The sequence below is a fragment of the Labrus bergylta genome, chromosome 21 (genome assembly GCF_963930695.1).
Source record: "Labrus bergylta chromosome 21, fLabBer1.1, whole genome shotgun sequence".
Lineage (NCBI taxonomy): Eukaryota > Metazoa > Chordata > Actinopteri > Labriformes > Labridae > Labrus > Labrus bergylta.
In genome coordinates this window covers 10,468,148-10,484,833 of record NC_089215.1, presented here as the reverse complement: position 1 = coordinate 10,484,833, position 16,686 = coordinate 10,468,148, and the positions used below count along the sequence as shown (strand labels likewise).

At 39.5% G+C, this 16,686-nt stretch overlaps 1 protein-coding gene across 1 annotated transcript in view; it reads right to left on the bottom strand.

Moving 5' to 3' along the window:
* Positions 1-16,686, bottom strand: part of LOC109990583 (protocadherin-15) — a 184,322-nt gene that overhangs the window by 68,729 nt on the left and 98,907 nt on the right. Inside the window, exons 20-24 of the mRNA XM_065949432.1 lie at positions 14,774-14,902; positions 5,890-6,009; positions 5,585-5,770; positions 4,224-4,460; positions 2,106-2,222 (exon numbers count right to left, since the gene is read on the bottom strand). Coding sequence (XP_065805504.1) covers positions 2,106-2,222; positions 4,224-4,460; positions 5,585-5,770; positions 5,890-6,009; positions 14,774-14,902 — 789 coding nt within the window. The remainder of the gene's footprint in view (positions 1-2,105; positions 2,223-4,223; positions 4,461-5,584; positions 5,771-5,889; positions 6,010-14,773; positions 14,903-16,686) is intronic.

Below are 16,686 nucleotides of genomic sequence, written 5' to 3'. Positions count from 1 at the left end.
ATCTAATGTGTAGAAAACCACCACTACAAAGCCATGTTGCTAGTAAATAGAGTTTGGGTCAAAGTTATTTTTCTGTTCTGGTTAAATGTACCGTGGTCAGTGGGATTGCCACATGTGAGAGTGTGTCTATGTCTGTTTGCATGTGTTTGTGTAAATTGGTGCTGATGCAAGTGCTGTCTCTGATTGGTCCATTAAGACTGATTGCTGCTACTGGATTGGACCAAGCATGTCATGATCCTTCTTAAATGTTACGTGACTGCAGTCTGCCCACTCCATCTTTAACTCGTTGTGTAATCTGTAAATCTCTGTAAATGTCTTTACTCTTCTTTCTGACAGTTTGAAACCTAGACTGTGTAAAACATGGACGCTGTCACTGGATGGTTTCTGACGAGGTATTAAGAAGCCCATAGATTACAGTCATAATATTGGTAATGCTGGAATCCACTGACCAGCTCACAGAGAAGGAGGCCATTGAGGTGGAATTGATGCAGGCTGGATGGCCATATATGAGCTCTGAAGGGGTTCCTTGGTTTTTGGAGCCAGCCTCAAGTGGACACTTGAGGAGCTGCAGTTTTCTCTTCTGCATTGGCTTAATGTTTCAGTACTTGAGGTCGCCCCCTGGTTTGATAAAGGTGTAGTTTGATTTAGATGAAAATGCCAGAGTTTTTTCAATAAACTTTTTGTAATTAATTTAATGCGCACCTAGTGGCAGTTTAGTGGGAGTGAGGAGCCCTTTTTCATTGCTTCCATTTTCGCTTGATTTACAGTTAGGTCATCAGGTAAGAAAACCGTTTTTTTTTCGTTTCATGTAATGATTCATGTTCAGTAAGATTAGGGCTTGTTTAGTCATTTTGATGGCTGTTTGGGACACAGATGATTTCTGAGTTGATTAAACCTGCTACTGAAAGTGCAAACAGACACGATTCTAAGCTCATGTTTCTTAAAAGATTATAAAAGCAACAGCAGAAAAAATAAAAGAAGTGGAAAAACATCGATATACTTTCATTAGACACACAGAGGGAGCACATACACACATACAAACAGTTATTCTTGTTCTATTTAATCATTCATAAAGCAGTTACATTTTGTAGAAGCACTGCACTAACTTCAGAGCTGTCTGCTCCAATGTAAGCTCTGCTGAGATAACAGCTTCTAGTGAGTCAGCAAAACTCTGCTGTGACAAACTCTTATAAAGATTTGTGCTTAAGAGGTAAATCTCGGGTCTGAAGGGGATAAGTGACACTTAAGCGACACAACAAACCAAATATCAAACATACAGTATATCCAGGGCTGTTAAGGTGGTATTTAGTGCCTTGTATGAGCCCTGAGAGCCCTAAAAGTAGAGAGCTGGGGCGTTATAATGAAACTTTTTGACCCTGGAGAGTCAATATGGATGCTTAAACCTCAAGACTGAATCAATTCAGCTGATGTAGGAAGAAGGCAGGAAACATTAGTCAGAGAAACATGGGGCTTTAAAAGAGGCTTATGGGGAAATATCACCGGTGTAGACGATTTCACAGGAATATAAGATCATGGCTTCTTGTGCAGTGATGCAAAGTACAGGTTTTTTTTTTTGGCTTTCTATGAATACTTCTCTGGTGATTCATAATAATGTATCCAGTAAAATTGCAGATCTACCAGTTGTTTTCTTGTTTTTGATTTTTCTTTTTGTTTTGAATAGAGATGAGAGCTATTTCTCACACAGCTATTCTGCAGATCTGGATCTAAATATGAAGCTGTGTGACTCAGCAAATCCACACAAGCAATCGTGAAACTTGCACTAGGACCCCAGTGTGAGCATTGCATCACCTTTAAAACCTGGTGTTAACCACAGCAAACTATCTAACAGCTTACACGGGAGCTCTAAAGTGGGCTGACCTTCGTTTCTACAGCAAGTGGAATAAACAAACCAATATAACAAGGACGTTTGGAGTAAAAAGCTCAATTGAGGGATCACAAAGTGCTACAAAGGGGTAGAAAAAACAGTGCAAACACATTCACAAACAGGAGTCAAGCATCATTATCTTGCTTCATTGCCACTCACGATTTGAGGGACACACTGTGAAAAGCAGTTTGATTGAATATCAGCAGCAGGAAATGCTCACCGCTGGGTCAGAGTCATTGGCCATCACTGTGGTTACGATGGTTCCCTTGACAGCATTAGGGGCAACAGCGCCTCGGTACACTGACTGGCTGAACACAGGGGAAAAGTCATTCATGTCCTGGAGAGAGAGAAACACACAAAAACACACGTAGGAGCATGGAAGTGGTACTTTCAGTATAAAATACACCAATTGTTGCAGTTTTTTGTCGTTTTCCTGCAGAACCTATACTCATTCAGTTTCAGATACTCACTAAGGTGGATTCAACTTCATGTGTTTGGAAAGATTTATCTTCTGAAGGGGAGAAAATGTAACAGCTTCAAATGGTTACAACCCCTTATCCAAGTGGCCTGAATACAATACTTAACGCTAAAGCTAATCCTAAAGTTTGACTTTGGGCCCAAAATGATAACCATTATTCTGTGAGTAGGATAAATGGGATCGCCACAGGACAGAATACCTTTGGGTCGTTTTTTTTTTTTTTTTTTACCAATGCAGGTTGTCAGCAGTACCAGAGAATAGCAGCAAGTTTGAAAGGAAGGGCACCTCACAAAGGGGAAAAAAAATGTGTTTTTGATTGCCCTGCGTTCTAGCTGAATGATGGATTTTAAAACTTCTTTCACACATGTCAAATTGAGACAGCGCAGGGGGAAAAGAGGGGGTAAACAAAGGTGGTGTGAAAAGGAATGAAATCGGCAGCTTATTGCTCTGAAGTCTTGAATGTCAGAGAGTCCTGACAGGAGATGAATGTACCAAAGCTTTTCACCAAACAATTGCCTGCACATCTTAATAAAACAGATACAAATGGATCAGAAGCACTAAACACTCCCTATGCAGCCTTTCAGCATCACAGGGAGGGAAATAAAAGCAGAAGGCGAGTATGGTGCTCCGGCTGACTGCCGTACAAGTTCCGAGCAATGCTGGATCTGAGAGAATGCTGAAAATGTGCCAAAAAATTCAAATCAATAGAGAAATGTCTGCAATGCTGTGTTTCAAAAGCCAATCTGTGTTGAGATTTCCTCTGTTGTCACAAATGGTTGATCTGATCTTGGTTTAAAATTAGCATTTATTTTTCCAAGTTATCCGCTGACCTTAGAATTCATTCATTATTTCCTCATCAGATGTGTTTACTCAGGCTTCTTTTCGACCTGTTTATTGCAATTAAATCACAACTAAATCTCTTTATTCTTGGTTCAAGCAAATGCAGTATGAAGGGTTAGGGTTGGGGTTAGGGGTTGAACCATTGTACTGTAAATATACACTGAATCCAGAGGACAAACTGATGTGAGTATCGCAAGAAAATGATTTGGTTTCTGTTTGGACATAACTTAACAGCGATCCAAACTGTGTCCATGCAGACAGTTTGACCGTTTATTCGACACCCACACTTTCTTCCTTTTTCTTTTTTTTGGGGGATTTTCACATTGTCTGTAGTCATCAGTCATTTCTTGGTTGGTTCAGGCATAGTGACGTTTAGCTTATAGTCTTATCACAGAACAGGGCAATGGACAAACCACTCAGACTAACTCTCCCCGAGATGGACGAAGCTTGTGAGTTCTACGGAGAACTTCAACTCCACATAAAGTTTGTCATACAAAAGAATACTGCAAAAACAAGGTCGTTCATTAACAAACTTTAGGCTCCATCAGGGATGTGTCAACTCATTCTGAATGAATGAATAAAAACTTTATTACCCCAGGGTCATTTGCCTCGCATCGGGAGATGTCGACAACCATTCAGGACAGCAGATAAAAACATGAAACGTGTCAGACGCAGAGCAGGACCACTCAATTTTCAAGATTTTGTTTTCTACAAAGGATGGAGACTTAACTGATTTTATTTTTAAACTGAGGCCAAAACCTAGCTTGGCCCGTGGTCCAAGACTACAACATCATTTTATCCTTCATCGTCATATTTCCAAAGCTGGTAAAGACTCAACTTCTTAACCGGGTTAACATTTCTAAACTTTAGCCATTACCAAGAAGAAATTTGCCTCAAAGACTTTTTCCCTTCGGCTGAAAAGAAAGTGAACTAAAAGAGAGAAGCAGTGGCCTCACTTGTCTCTCTGACCTCACTCTTAGAAAGACAACCCAACGCGTAAACACACTCCCACACACTCACCATGATCCTGACAGTGACAGAGGCCAGGCCAGGAGGCATGGATCCCTCCATGTCTGTGGCCTCCACAGTGAATGTGTATGTGGGTTCTGGGTCAGAGAGAGCCTCGTAGTCCAGGACTTTGCGAACGGACACCTCTCCCGTCACCATGTTGATGCGGAAAAGTTGAAAGATCTCTTGGTCCAAGCCTTCACTTCTTATTCGATATGTGAGGTTGGAGCTGAGGTCAGCATCTATTGCCTACAAAGGATGAAAGAGGAAAAAAGTTATATTACAGCCGTGTGAATTTTTTACGGCAGCTTGAATTTTTCATACTTGCCAGGAGGAATATAAGAAAAAAAAAGTCTACATGTGCTGTATCAAGTAACAGACTGGAGTATTTTCATTATGACTAGGTTGAGCTGGTGTTTCTAAAACCCCTGTGGTGATAACACATATGGTCCAGCCGATGGTCCGTCTCTTATTTGCCCTCTGTTTTATAACTATCTCTGACTTTCAGTGTTCATGAGTTCAAAATGAAACGTCTTTTTAGAACATTTCTTTTTCTGACTGGAACATTAAATGAAACCAGTTTGGTTCAATTTCAAATTAAAAGGAATGTCAGGATAAGAAACTCTAAAAGAAACAAAAAAAAGATCGGTCTTAATGCCTGGACTTGATCTCATGATTTGAAATGCATTTATTGGACTCAAGAAAAAAAACACTCAGGCAGTTTGATTAAAAGTCACAAAATTGACTTCATGGTCTCTGTTTTCTGTTTTTACTTGGTAATATTAAGCAACTGCCAAAAAGAAGAATGTTTTAATTTGAATTTGCACACAGTTTATTGGACACATGTTGTGTGTGCACCATTGTGAGGATATAATGTTATCACAGAAAGGTATAGTAAGGGTGCGTATATGGCAGTAGATGTACTTTTTTATTTCACGTTTTTGGCCGTTGTCTTTGTTTGTTAGATCAGCTATAGAGCGACAGGAAATGCAGGGAGAGAGAGAGGGAAGCACCAAATTGAGTCAGGAGTGTGAGTTGAACCAGTGTTAAACACAAGAAAAGGATCACTCTTTTAAAAAAAAGAATCAGTCTGTCAAGAAATGTAAAACCCATGGAGATTTAAGTCATGTGACTGAAAGAGGTGATGAAAAAGCTTAGGAAGGTATTAGTATTTCTTGCAAGTCGGAATTAACAAGGTCTTGATGGTCACCACAAAAATTTGCTTGAAAAATTGTACCTGACGAAGCAAAAATAGTTGCAGCCTTCTGCGTTTGTGCTGTGCATAAACTAAAAATCTCATTTATTTTGCACCAGATCATTTTAAAATCGTCTACATTCTATGTTTGTTCGAATGGTTGAATTGACTCGCTCACCTTTAACTGTAAAATGACTGTGTCCTCTGGGGTGTTCTCAGGTAAGATGACATTGTAGGTTTGCTGTGTGAAGGTGGGGCTGTTGTCGTCTACGTCCAGGACGTTGATTAACAGCGTCATTCTGGAGCGCCGAGGGTCCACGGCACCATCCCAGGCTTCAACGATCAGAAAGTAGTGACCTTTGATCTGAAGGATGACAGAGAATCACTGTCAAACATCAACAGTACAGCAATGGAATATGGTCACACTGTTGTATGGATTTTTTTTGCCTGTCGTTTTTTTGCTTATCGGTCACTTCCTGTCACCTCTCTGTCCAGTGGCATCGCGGTTCTGATGGCTCCCGTGGCGTTGATGGAAAACAGCTTCTGGTGGTTGACGAGCCGGTAATGGACCTGACCGCTCGCTCCCAGATCTGGGTCAGTAGCCTACACGCAGACACATACAAATAGTAAATTAACGTATGCATGACGAAAGACAACATGAGTGCTTTTTGATGCTGATGCTCATGATTAAAGACTTAAATAGTCTGTTTTGAAATCTGTGAAATGTATCAAGCTGTCCGTTTTAATTCAACTTCCTCTCAAATCCAGCAAACTGTGTGTGAACACTGTGTGTATAAGTCCCAAAAGCCTTTCATTTGGAATCAAGTAAAAAATAATTGAAATGAATGCGTCTGTTTGACAGGAGAGATACTGCAGAATGACTCAGACGAGAAGAATCAATCAGTTCTGCTGTCCTCAGGCTGCTTTTATTCAAATGAGTACACACCAACAATTCAACTGTATTGATTCTAAACGTTTGACCTTATTCTTCTAACCCTAACTATTTAATACTCTCACGTCTTTTTTAAACTTCAGCTAAGAGAGGTCATAGCGTCATGTAGAAATGATCTGACGGATGACTCAGTGCTTTTTTTCCTCCATTCCTTTTTTTAATGCCTTTCTTACTTCTGTTCTCGCGTTTTTGCTCCGTTATGTAGGTTTGAAACTTTTCAGGTAGAGCTTCGACAAGGTGACAAAGACACACCTCTGTGTTCTTCTCTGTCTTGCCTTCTCACATTTTCACATTTCCCTCAGCCTTGCCAACTGTCCAGAGAATTAAACTTAGGAGCAATTGTAAAACTTTCCCAGAGTTAATGAGACAGTGGTTCTGATTTTCACTTGGAACTAGAAGCACTAGGTGTCTTTTTCTTTTCTTTGCTGCACTTCATTCAACTCTCCAACTTTACGCACCAGTCAAAAAACTCTGACTCCATCTCCTCATCATCTCCTGAGCCTAATACGCTGTTGAGAAGGTAACAAATTGCTGCTGGTGTGCCTTTTCACCTCGTCAGACTGTTCAGCCTGTCCAATCAGCACTCTGATGATGTTAAAATAGATGAGAGCCCAGCAGGTGCAGGGGAGCAGAACAGAGGAAATATCAACTTGCTGTGTGTGTATGTGTGTATGAGTGTGAGGAAATAACCCTTGTTTACGCTGCTTCTGCCTCTCATAGTCACCACAAGAAATATATAATTGCCTCATTCAAGTGGGTATTGAAAATAATTGATTCACACCTGTTTTCAAAGCTAAAGGTAAAAAAGAAAACGATGCAACGTGTTGGTGTAAAATACTATTTTTCAGAGTTTGAGCGATCAGGACTTCCCATCAGAACATTAAAAAGAAGGAGAATTGTTGCAAAAATGTTAAAAACTCAAACTGTGTCGCCTCAGAATAAAAAGATCCTGTATTGACAACATTATGTTTCAGTGTTCACGGGGTAGAAATAAATAACGACAACAAATGCTCAAAGACTACAAAATATTGCCATGAAGATGTGACATACAAGACTTGTAGTCAACACTATGATGTAATCTTCTTGAAACATTCATACAGTAAAGCCTCCTTCAGCTTCAGCATAGCCATGACATAACATGACATGTGTCATGTTATGTCATGGCTATGACAGTGTTAAGTCAGTCTTATGCATACCGCTTCAAATAAAGTGTTACCCTTACTCTTACTCTGAAAGAACAACACACCTTAGTGTCAGTTGCATACAAGGCTCACAGCTACAGCACACTAAACTGAAGATGATGAAATCCAAACGGATCATTAAACCCATTTAAGAATGATCTACTTGGACTTGTTAACATGAAACATTTCATGGGAATTATTCCAATAATTGTCACATTATTCACGCTGTATTAAAATGCTGATCTAAAACTAAAATAATAAATCGCTTCAATTAAAAAAAAAAATTAAACCCTCCTACTCACAATTCAGCCGAAGCTGTGAGGGCAAACAAATAAATTATAGGTGCACTTCAACCCACTTGAAATAAGACCAAGTGTGCAGATAGAGGAGAGGTTGGCCCAGATTCAACACAGAGGAAAAAATATCGTCAGAAAAGCAAGCAACAGTGAGCAGGGTGTTTGAAAAAAATGATACTACTGAAATAAGCAATCATGGAAATTGGAGAAACATGTTTATTCTTGAGATTAAAAAAGTAGTTCCACAATTACAAATGTCATTCATCCATTCAAATGACTTGAGGATGACGACCATTGGTTCAACGCTGCATTAAAAGTCAGTTGAGTTCTGAGTGAATGCTTTCGCAGTCTTTACGTTATATAATGTACGTAGGTTGTCATTTCATCTCCATTTTCTTGATGTAACTGGATATTGGAAATTGGAATTGACGCAGCAGTGTCAAAATTGTCAGTTTAATGTGTTTATCAAACCTCAGTGACTCAGTTCATATCTATCATCCATTTCATTTGCAGCGCCATGTCACTTCTTGCTGTTGCACTGACCCATTTTTCCCTGTTCATCCAATTTTGGTTCATTAAAGTTTCATCTTACCTCACACAGTCACTATTAGGATTCATAGAAATGAGGTTGTGTTTTGCCAGTGTTCTGTAGTCTGTGGAGAATAATGAAGTCCTCTTGATGTAATTTGCATTCGTCGATATCCGGGTGTAAAACTATCATGAAATTAACGGAGCATCCAGCCTTTGGGAGATTATCTTGTTTGTTTGGAGAAGTGAGCGAGCCGGAATGAAATATGGACAATGTAAAGGGGGAGGGGGGGGGGGGGGGGGGGGGGCAAGAAAGGGAGATACAGTAAGGGGTTGGAGTTTTAAGAGACACATTTTGTACTGATGGACACAACAGGAGAAAAGCCAATTTGTGAAAGTGCAACTGTGAGACGTCGAAGAGGAGAATTAGACTTATTAGCGTTCTCATCATCAATGCGACTAATTGATTACTAAGTTGATTGTATGAGGAATGAACAATGTCAAATGGCAAAAGTTTGGTAGCCTAGGCAACATTACGATTTTTTTGCCCCCTTCCCAAAACCATTACTACCCAACGACCGCAGAGATTTGTTCCAACAATACTTTTGTGACAGATAAACCTTTACATGCCTCAATAGGTTTGAAACATTAAATGTATGCTTTTGTTTATTGAGTTTATATTTGTGTGTAGCTCGATCCTTATACAATGTGGTTAAATATGAGGACAACTGGAGTATTTTTCAGGGGGCATACCCCTTATCTTGGCAGGGTGGTCAAGGGGTTTCCTACCCTGGGAAAATATTCAAATAAACAACCTCTATTTTGAAGCCATTCTTCTTTTGAGCCAAATGTTCTCGATTGGAAGAATAGCTTGAGGTTGTTTTTTTTCTCCACACCTGCACCTTTATCTCTCCTCTCTTCCAGCTTGTGCCGTTGTGAGTGGGTGGTTGAACATGTGATGTGAGTGGAGACAAGAGAGATTTCAACAGGAGAGTTGTCATTTAGGGCTGAACTAAAAAATGTTGAGGCTCAAGCTAGTCACCACCTGTTGTTGCATGTCCCTCAAGTCAGCCCTGAATAATTCTTTAATCAATACAGTTTATATTGTGTATGGGGCAGGTGCTTAATATCCAAATATTGTCCATACTACAGTCAAGTTTCTAAAGAATCTAATTCCAGACAGTGGATAAAATAGTTTAGGTAGTACATGTAGGCAGCTTTAATCATCCTGATGTCTGTGTATTGATGTCTGCAGTTCCTGGAGTCAGGTACTGTCTGTTTCCCTTTCTTTGCCTCGATCCTCCTCTTCTATTCCCTCTTTGTTTTGTGTCTTATCCCTCACTCACAGTCTTTCTCACAGTTCTCTCAGTATAATTACGCTGCCAGACAGTTAAAAGCCAGAAACACAATAGGATTAATGTCTCAGCAGCGTAACGTCTGCTGCTTTTCAACGCACACAGACAAAAACATGAAATAAAAAAAAAAGCTCAAGGCCTGAAATATACAAAATACAAAATCACTACAATCACAAGCTCTTCCTCTCCTGTTCTGGTGCTCACACTTCTTCTCTCCAAATTTCCCACTTTTCTCTATTCATCACTTTCTCACCTCAGACTCTAATTTCATTCCTGGATACAGCGAGAGAAGAACCTGCAAGTGAAACTAAATTACTGACTTTTTTTTCATTCTGTCTATGAGCACATTCTTCTTCAGCACCAATAAACCATAGAGTTAGGTGTAATAACAGTGGGAGAGTCTTTTCTTAGAAAGATACACATACAGACAGGCCATTGAAATTATTCCTGCTTCTACATTGCATGTGAGGGTGTGATTGGGTTTCAATTTGTGTCCGTGTCATTTCTTCTTTTAAACCCTGTTTCTGCATCAGGTACATTCTGTTCTCCACCTGAACTCCATTTCAACAATTTGGTGTGACAAAGTAAAACATTCAGTCCTGCACTTGTACCAGCACATTGTGTTAGTAAAGTTAAGAGCAGTGGCTACCCAATTGGGGGTAGGGGGGCCTCACATAGGGTAAAAAGATTAATCAGAATGGTTTCGGGATATAAGACAGGACGGCACTGAAGAAAAACAATTCTTGTGTTGCACAGAATTTTAACTATTTAAATGGTGCTCATTTAAAATGGCTTTTGTCTTACATCAATTATGGGGCGCATCAATGCATCATTTAATCTGAAAGTCTTTGGTTAAACCTCTAAAAATCATATGGGTATTCAAAACGCTGCTGCTAGTTTTCATACTGCAAGAGAAGTGACCACATTATTATCTATTTTTTAAATGTTAAATACTTTATTAATTTGATGAGAAATTCTACACTTGGTTAATGAGAGACTGGCTTCTCACACCCATAGGCCCGAATCACACAGGACATGTTTTTTAGTGGAGAGATGTCAGAGTGGGGCTGCTAAACATTGCTATGCAGGGAGCACACCAGCGCAGTGGGGGGGGGGGGTCCAGTGCCTTGCTCGAGGGAACCTCAGCAGTACTCAGGAAGTACCCTGTCACCTCTCCAGCTACTAGACCAACTTCCATATTATGGTCCTCATAGGGACTTGAACCTGACCCTCTGGTTCCAAACCCAAGTCCCTACGGACTGAGCTACGGCCGCCCCAATTAGTCCCTAACCCTAACCCTAACCCTAACCCTTTACTGGCTACTAATGGCTGCTGATCTCGACTGGTCACAAAGGGTGACCACAGCTTGTTTGCAGTTGGGATCACACATAGTTTGAACTCCCTGCCTGGAAATCTGAGGCAGGCAAACTCTATCAATATATTTATAAAGTTTTATAAATAAAGAGCAATAACAAATTGACATTTTCCATTTAACCAAAGCACCAGTTTCTATTTTAATCATCTTTATTTATTTGTTTGTGGTTTTTCTGAACCATTAGCTTTGTTTTACCTTTTTTTTTAACCGTTTTACATTTCTTTTTTGGGATCGTATTTCTCTTATTTGCTCTAATTTATTTTTCTTATAGCTGTATTTGTGTATTTGCCTTAAGTATTTTGCCTTGTAATAAGTGGAGAGCATTATGTCAATTGTTTTGAAAAGTGCTGTAAGTTATTATTATCAGTATTACTACTGAAGTAGGGTTTGCAAGTAGACATTTCTTCATAATAAATAAACAAAAAGGAACAAAGGTATACACAGCAAACAAAGTCAGTTTTGTGTTTGTGTGTGTTTGTGTATAGTGAACTGCTGCTGTCGTAAATGGAAGATTACTGGAGTTTAAACATTATGTTGAGAAATCAATCTACTTTCTGAAGTAAGTTTCCCTCTGAACATAATTTTTAAGCGAATCAATTTCAAAGGATTTACAATAAAAAAACAACAACAAGATGCATACACAGTTAGTGATAAACAAGCTTTGTCCACTAATGGTACATGTGGAGAGTAAGCTACCACACTGAAGAAACAGGCAATCATTGCAACAGTGTGCAATGTTTCATTCCTCCTATCAGCTCCAGCAGGTGATTTTACTGATTCATTCTCCTGTCTGCAGCTGAAGGTCTAAAAATCAGCTCAATCATCTGCTGTTGTGTTGGTGGTGGAGGCTGTAGACTAATGAAGAGGTGCTTTGGCAGAAAGCGAGCTTGTTAAATCATGTTTGATTCTTCAACTCAGGTGCTGCTTCCCAGTAATGTTTAAATGCAACCACATACAACCAAACAAGTCTGGTATAGTGTTTAGATGACATCACACTATTTACATTATATTTGTTATGATTTGTTTTTAACATTTTTTTGCATTTATTTCTTATTTTCTGACCTACGGTACTATCATTCTATCTTACAGAGTCATAAGACTCATCTCTGGAGGTTTGCAGTTTTATTTGGGTATTTATTTATCTTCTTTGAAATAGAAACCATGTGTTAAACTCATTACATTTAGGTTAGAAAAGCAGCCGTGCCCTCTTAGCTTAGTCTTTTCTACTGCTCTCTACCCCTCTTTCCTCTGCATAGTGTCCCTCTGCCATTTCTCCCTGCCACCCGTGCATTTCTCTTTCCAGCTCACTCGTACAACGCAACCAGCACACCAAGGTCAGGCCCATTCCTTCTTCAGGAAATCTGTTTAATAGCTACAGGTAGGGACCCTGGGTTTGGAATGAGGCCCGGAGTCGTGCCTTGCATGGCCTGCTGAGGGATCACACCGTCTGTTTTGGCTTGGAGACAATCCAAGGGTCCTTGAAAGGGAGGAAGTTCAGGATTGGAATACATTCAAGTGCCCTCTCTAGTGATTAGGATAGTGTTTTTGCATGTTGAATTTGGAAGGGGCCCAAAGGTCTGAGCGAGAGTTAAAACTTGGAAAGCTCTGAATTAAATGCCCTCTTTATGATTAAGGTTGGGTTTACGAGTTTGGAAAACTGCCCAATTGGAACAAATTGGAAGAAATATTGAACCTTTAAGTTTGAAACCTGTTAACGGTATGGCTGTTGAAAATCCATGACATCCATTTAGAGGGGCCATATATTTATCTCAGGAGTGGTCACACTATTCAACCAGAGAAGCATGATTTAGAACCTGGCAAAGTAGCAGACCCCTGAACCCCTGACATCGCTGCATGAAAGCTTTGAATTAAGCTTTGAGAAAATCCAAGCAAGGGCGTGAATGGGGGTGCATCTTTGAAGATCAGTGCCCTAGGTGTCAGATTTTGCTATGACCCCTGTCTTGGGAATATATATATACTCAGTTATTAAGTACAAAAACAGGAAGTTTTAGTGGGTAAGTGGAGGTGAGATAATGATGCAAGTGAAAACCATTGTATAAAACACGGATTTAGTGTCAGTGAAATCACACAACTGTTTCTAAAGAGGTGTTTTGGAGTGATAGCGCTTACCACATTGCTGACTCTACCTACCTTTCGGGTCATTGAGTAACAGACACAGAGATGGAGTTAAGGAAAGTTTTAGCCTTTTACCAAACAGCTACAAAAAGTCAACCAGTCAAGCCCATAATTCTGCAAAGTTATTCCATACACTGATCCTCAATGTAAAAAAAAAAGATGCATTTTAACGCTCACCAATTCTGTACCAGTAGACCAATGTTCACCAAAACTTTTTTTTTGGACCAAGCTTTAAAGTTGTCTATTTCTGCTGCGTTAATTATCTGCCGGTCTTGGCTTGAATGCATGGGGCCAGCCTTGAGAACCTCCAAGTGTGGGATGCGGCCTACAACCTAGCTAAGGACAGTGTGCAGCGTGCTTGACCTTAAGCTTGTTTTTATTTTCTTTGTCTTTGGGGGTAGAGATTCAGGGTGGGGATGTGTGGGGGGTCACCATAGGGAGGATGGGGAGGTGTAAGGAGGTTTGAAGTTTGATAGATCATGACGATATCACAAATTCACTATGTACCTGTGTGAGATGTACGAGGTGGAGGGAAGAAAAGGGAACACATTTGTAAAGTATGATGTTGTTTCTTAGCACTTATCTAAATAAAAAATTGATCGCAAAAAAAAAAAATCTATGGAAAGTCAAACTTCCCTTACGATGACAGATATCTATTGTCACGGGGGGCGTGGGAGGGGAATACAAAAATTCTCAGGCAGCAATAAGAAGTATGGGAAAAGCACCAAACCCAATTAGAAACCTTCCCCAAGTGCAAAATGCTCACACACAATTCTCTAAAATCCTCTCTACCTACAAATATGCACAGAAAGTCCTCTGAGTATAATAAAATGAAGTCCTAATTACAAAGCTACCAAGGTTTGCAGAGTTATGTTAGGGATCCATAGTCCCCATTGTGGAAGATTATAAGAGCAGAATTTAATTAGAGCCTGTGTGAATCTTTGTGTGTGTGTTTGTGTGTGTGTGTGTGTGTATCGTACAAAACTGCAGAGGAGAAGACAAAGAAATGTTGATGAGGCTTAAAGGAGCCTTTATAGTTTGAGTGATCATGTGTCTTTTTCTCAGGGCGGTGACCGTGGTGTAGTGATTTAAGAAACAAGACATCACTGACAAAGGAGCTAAGCCACAGTGACACAAGAAGTTGGTACTTGTTTCAAACAAGCAGATAAAACCAGAAGAAAAAACAAGTGTAAACAAGTGCAATCTGCAATTAAAAGGCCCAGAGCAGCAGGGAAGCATGTACGTATAATGACAGATTTGCAGTCAAACATTTTTGATGCAGGGAGATAAATTGTTAAGTTTTGCTCAAGATACATCAATACAATGAAGGATAAGTGTAAAGAAAAGCACACAAAGGTTGCACAGCTGTACAAACAAATGCTGTAACATACAAAATATTTGTTCATACATGTTCACACATACATAAATTATCATTTAACAGTGGGGAATAATGAGCAGGGAGGGATGAAGCAATAGAGGGATTAAAAAGTGTGTGTTTTGCTGCCTCTCTGTGCATGAGTTTAAGTCTGTGTGCATCTGCCTACCTTGACCTGTCCAACATAGGCGTGATCCTGCTCCTCAATGACAGTGAGGTTCACCGGCAGTGAAGAATCGAATAGCGGGTCATTGTCATTCACATCGGTCACCACAATGTTCACCGTCACAGAGGAGGTCTACACACACAAAACAGAAACTTGTGTTACTATTCAGGCCACAACACATCAGAAGATACAATTTGACAAGCATCTAATGTTCTATTCAACTTTCTTTGTTGTCTTCTTGGTTGTCTCACTAACAGCTCTCTTATGTAACCATCTAATGAGCCAATTTTGACAGCCAATTAGCTGAAAGCTTGCCCAGGATTTTGCTTGAGCTGCACCCTAAAGTAGATTTAAAAACATTTAACCGACAGGGCCATCCACACCTAAACGCATTATGAGATAGACATGAAAGTCACCATAATGGTGGCAAACTAATTCTTGGTGCTATATATACTCTATGACAAAAATGTAATCATAATGCCTTTACAAGCACCAGTAAGAGTCTTCCAAATTGAAGAATTTTCTTTATGATGCATGCATAGGCTCCTTTATCATTCCACACATAGCATCATAGAAAGCATCCTGTTTTATTCAGTGTCCTGTTGGAGGTGCAAGAAGGATCATTGAACTGATAATTGGGGGCGAGATCTTCATTTTGATGACAAATATACTGTCCTTTTTACTGAGACTTTTTCTGAACATTTGCCCTATAAATCAATTTGTCATCTGCATAGAATGATATTGAATGTGATACATATGAATGTTTAAATAGGGGACAATGTCTATAAAGAATTATGTAAGCACTTAAATAGATGTTTTAAGTTGTTTGAATAAAAACAATGAGCAGCCACCTCCCACATTACCCAGAACTATAGGTTAGCATGGAGTTTTTTTTTTTATCACATTGATATATTAATATTAAATCTCTGAAATATCTTAGCACCCTCCAAAGATAATGTCATGCAACACAATGAAATTATAGTTCAACATCAGGTTATACCAGGCTACAGACGGGTTGGATTTTATGTATTGCACTCAGTATGTGAGCCTGCAAATATTATCAGAGGAAAGGGGTCCCTTGGTAAAGCATGTTTGATCTGGGATAATTATTTTTCCAACTACTGGCAGAAGTCTTCTTACCAAGACTTTGAAAAACATCCAGAGAATGGTATTTATCAATGGGATTCGACAGTGGCTGGCACATTCTTGAGGATCCATGCCAGCTTTATATAGCTGTGCTTAAGGCTGTGTTTTGGTCCTTGTGGAGAACGACAACAAAGCATAATTTAGTGTTTCTAACCATACTAGTACATTAATATCCACACATTCCAGGTAGATTTGCATAAGTATGCTTAAAGCGTTTGGCAGAACATATAACCAAATAGGTAAGGGCATATTCAACTGGTTCCAATGGCAGCTGTTTTTAAGGTCTGCAAATAACATTCATGCTGAAGGGTCCAAAAATCTAAATATTTGCAGTGCTAATATATTAGCTGAATGCAGTATACAATTCCTATAGGATTTGCTACAGAGGATCCTCAGCTTGAAATAGATAACAAGGCACCAATGATTCCCATGACAGTCCTTTACGAACAGACAGCTTAGTTGGTTTTATGAGCTCACCACTCCCTATGCTAATGTTATGTTTTGAAATAAAAGAGATGGGTGCACATTTTAAGGAAATGTTAATGATGTATATTAAGGAACAGTGTTGATAGTGAAGCGATTACTGTGGCCATACTGAGCCCATTATGAAATTGATTGGTAATATAACAAAACACTGGAAAGTTGTTGCCAACAGAGGGGTAATACAGCAACTTGGATTAATCGCCTGAAGCATGAAAGCAGGTTTGTTAAACGTGGAGGGGATTCATTAAAATTATTATTTTTTGTCATTACTTATTCTCACAGTTATA